The sequence below is a fragment of the Bos javanicus genome, chromosome 1 (genome assembly GCF_032452875.1).
Source record: "Bos javanicus breed banteng chromosome 1, ARS-OSU_banteng_1.0, whole genome shotgun sequence".
Lineage (NCBI taxonomy): Eukaryota > Metazoa > Chordata > Mammalia > Artiodactyla > Bovidae > Bos > Bos javanicus.
The window spans coordinates 44,793,289-44,796,139 of NC_083868.1; the positions used below are offsets into that span (position 1 = coordinate 44,793,289).

At 41.1% G+C, this 2,851-nt stretch overlaps 1 protein-coding gene across 3 annotated transcripts in view; it reads left to right on the forward strand.

Annotated features, from left to right (window-relative positions):
• The window catches only part of CMSS1 (cms1 ribosomal small subunit homolog), a 394,807-nt gene extending 392,048 nt beyond the window's left edge, over window positions 1–2,759 (forward strand). For all 3 annotated transcript variants that reach the window (XM_061380648.1, XM_061380581.1, XM_061380491.1), the window contains 2 exons: window positions 932–1,020; window positions 2,465–2,759. In XM_061380648.1, coding sequence (XP_061236632.1) covers window positions 932–1,020; window positions 2,465–2,548 — 173 coding nt within the window. In that variant the 3' untranslated portion in view covers window positions 2,549–2,759. The remainder of the gene's footprint in view (window positions 1–931; window positions 1,021–2,464) is intronic.
• Window positions 2,760–2,851: the final 92 nt, after the last annotated feature.

Genomic DNA, 2,851 nt, shown 5'->3' on the forward strand with positions numbered 1-2,851 from the left:
AGTTTTCTCAAAGGACAGCAGACTTTGGAGCTCATTCATCTTAACTCTATTTTCTGCCTGAAATTAACCTCCCAACCCTGTCTTCAAACTTCTGCTGATTCACCTTTTCAGAGACAGGCAGACTCTACTGGATTCAACTCCTCTGAAGGGTCTCTGCCCTGAACTATAGGATCAGTTCAGTTCAGTTGCTCAGTCATGTCCAACTCTTTGCGACCCCATGGACTGCAGCACGCCAGGCCTCCCTGTCCACCACCAGCTCCTGAAGTTTACTCAGACTCATGAACTGTAGGTTGCTGCTGCTGCTGCTAAGTCACTTCAGTCATGTCTGACTCTGTGTGACCCCATAGACGGCAGCCCACCAGGCTCCCCCGTCCCTGGGATTCTCCAGGCAAGAACACTGGAGTGGGTTGCCATTTCCTTCTCCAATGCGTGAAAGTGAAAAGTGAAAGTGAAGTCGCTCAGTCCTATCCGACTCTGATCGACCCCATGGACTGCAGCCTACCAGGCTCCTCCGTCCATGGGATTTTCCAGGCAAGAGTACTGGAGTGGGGTGCCATTGCCTTCTCCGGAACTGTAGGATACATCTTACCAAATTCCTGTCGGAATGAGACTTTACCCTCTGGGGCTTGGTAAAAGGGAGGCCTGGGATTGATTCTTTGCCAGCCCTTGAGCATTTCACAAGCTTAGCAAGAGCAGCTTCCCCGAGAATCAGTGATAAGATTGTAAGGAGAGCAAGTCTCAGAGTGTTGCATTTGTTTTCCATCAGACAGGGACAGCACTTAATGTGCAGAGATTAGTTGCCAGTGTTGGGGGGATGGGGTGGGGAGAAAAGAACAAATGAGGCCAGAAAAATAAAAAGCAACCAAAGGAATAAAAAATCCTTTTAATAAGCTTATGTCATGAGTTCTTTAATGTAGCAAGTCTCTTTCAGGTGGCCTTCATTTGAACCCCTTAAAGTTTCTGATTTTTGACTGGAACTGGAGAGATCAGAAGTTGAGAAGGATGATGGACATTCCCGAGGTACCGTGTAACCAGAAATCCAGCACTGCCCTTTAATCTTTTTTTTTTCAATTTGAACTTGAGTTCAAACACAGCAATAAAGTCTTTGACATGAGGAGCCAGCACATTCTGGCCTTTGAAATGATTTCTTTTAACTCTGAAGTAACTACAATTATAGACGCCATCTCACCCCTTACACATAACTGTATCCTTTCCATGTGTTTTATAGGAATCAGCTTTGTTTCTTCATTAAATGCCCAATGGCCTCTGTCCCCCTGGGGTCCACTCTATACTGTACCTTTGGGAAACAGGAAGGTCTGGAGGACTTGGCATATTTCCCTGTGCCTTGTTTTAGAGATACGATCATCTTTGCCTTTTTGTCCTTAGAAGTGCATTTGGACGTGAGGGGCACAAACTTGCCTCATTGCTTGCATCTCCACATACCCAAAAACCTGCTTACTTAATGAGCGATTTACGTTTTGAGGAGTGGGGAAATTTTTTTGATGTCTCAGTGAATTAAAACTGATTGAATACCTTTGTGGGACCAGCATTAGCTGATTATATATTTATGAAAGTCATCCATTATCATCATAATGTGACAATTGACTTGATACCCACCATGTTATGGGGATAATCTTTCAATCTAGCCTGATGCTTAGAAGTAGCTGTTGAAAAAAATAAATAAAAAAAAAGAAGAAGAAGAAGTAGCTGTTGGAGAGAATAGGGTTGTGCAGTAATAAACATGGCTGCCAGTCACCAACCAGGAATAAATCATGACAGTGACTATCAAAGAAGCTTGTAATCCAAATATGCTGAATTAATTTGCTGTATAAAACTATATCCTCAGAATAACCAAACCTGATTTTAATTGATTAGTGAGTTAGGCTAAAAACCATTGTCTGAGTTTCCTACACACACATACATATACACACACACAGAGTCTCCTGAACTGACTGGTTTCTTAAAACCAGTTGAACCAACTTAATGTCACCCACATGAGGGCATATTTGATGATTTTGCTTATAATGTTAAATCTGAGTAAGCCACCACTAGTTTTCCAATTATAATAATGAGGAAGAAATAGTATTCACAAAAACCCTTTTAACCCAGACTTATTTTTATTGTGATGATGTCATTATTAGTAGTTACCGGTATTACAATACTGTGTATAGTCTAGACATACTTTGGATATCTTGAACCACCATTGGGTAAGATTTTTCCTATGAGATTTTATTTTGAAGGGCTACAAACAAGAGGACATCTACATGAAACTGATGTCTTACATAGTTCCTCTTCCTTTACTTATGTAAATATTTCAAATCTGAATAAAATGTGGTTTTGCTCTTCCTGATTCTGGCCATAACAGCTGCATAAATACCAGGGAATCCAGATAGTTGAATTTATTCACCAAATCCATCCTCTCTTGATCTTAAAACTTTTTTTTTCTTCTTTTTTTCTCCCTTAGATAAGAAAGGAAGTTTTTGAACTTCTGGAAATGGGAGTGCTAAGTCTGTGCAAGACAGAATCTTTGAAGCTGGGCCTTTTCTAAATCTGGATCCTAGTGAAAAGTCCTGTTTTCCTGGTGGGATTTGTATGGCTCTGGCCCATTGCAAGCACTTGGTAAATACCAGCTATTGTTTATTAAGTTGACTGTGTCACCAGATGGATCACTAGGAATCTTAGGTGGGGATTCTTTAACAAAATGAATGTGCCCTTTGCCAAATCCCTTGTGTAATAAAGCATCGCTAGCTTGTGTGTGATTTTTGTTAAGGAGACTGAGTTTTTCTTTCACCAGCTGGCCTCTGATGTGACTATACAGGAGACAGTATGACCAAATCACAGGTCTATTTGC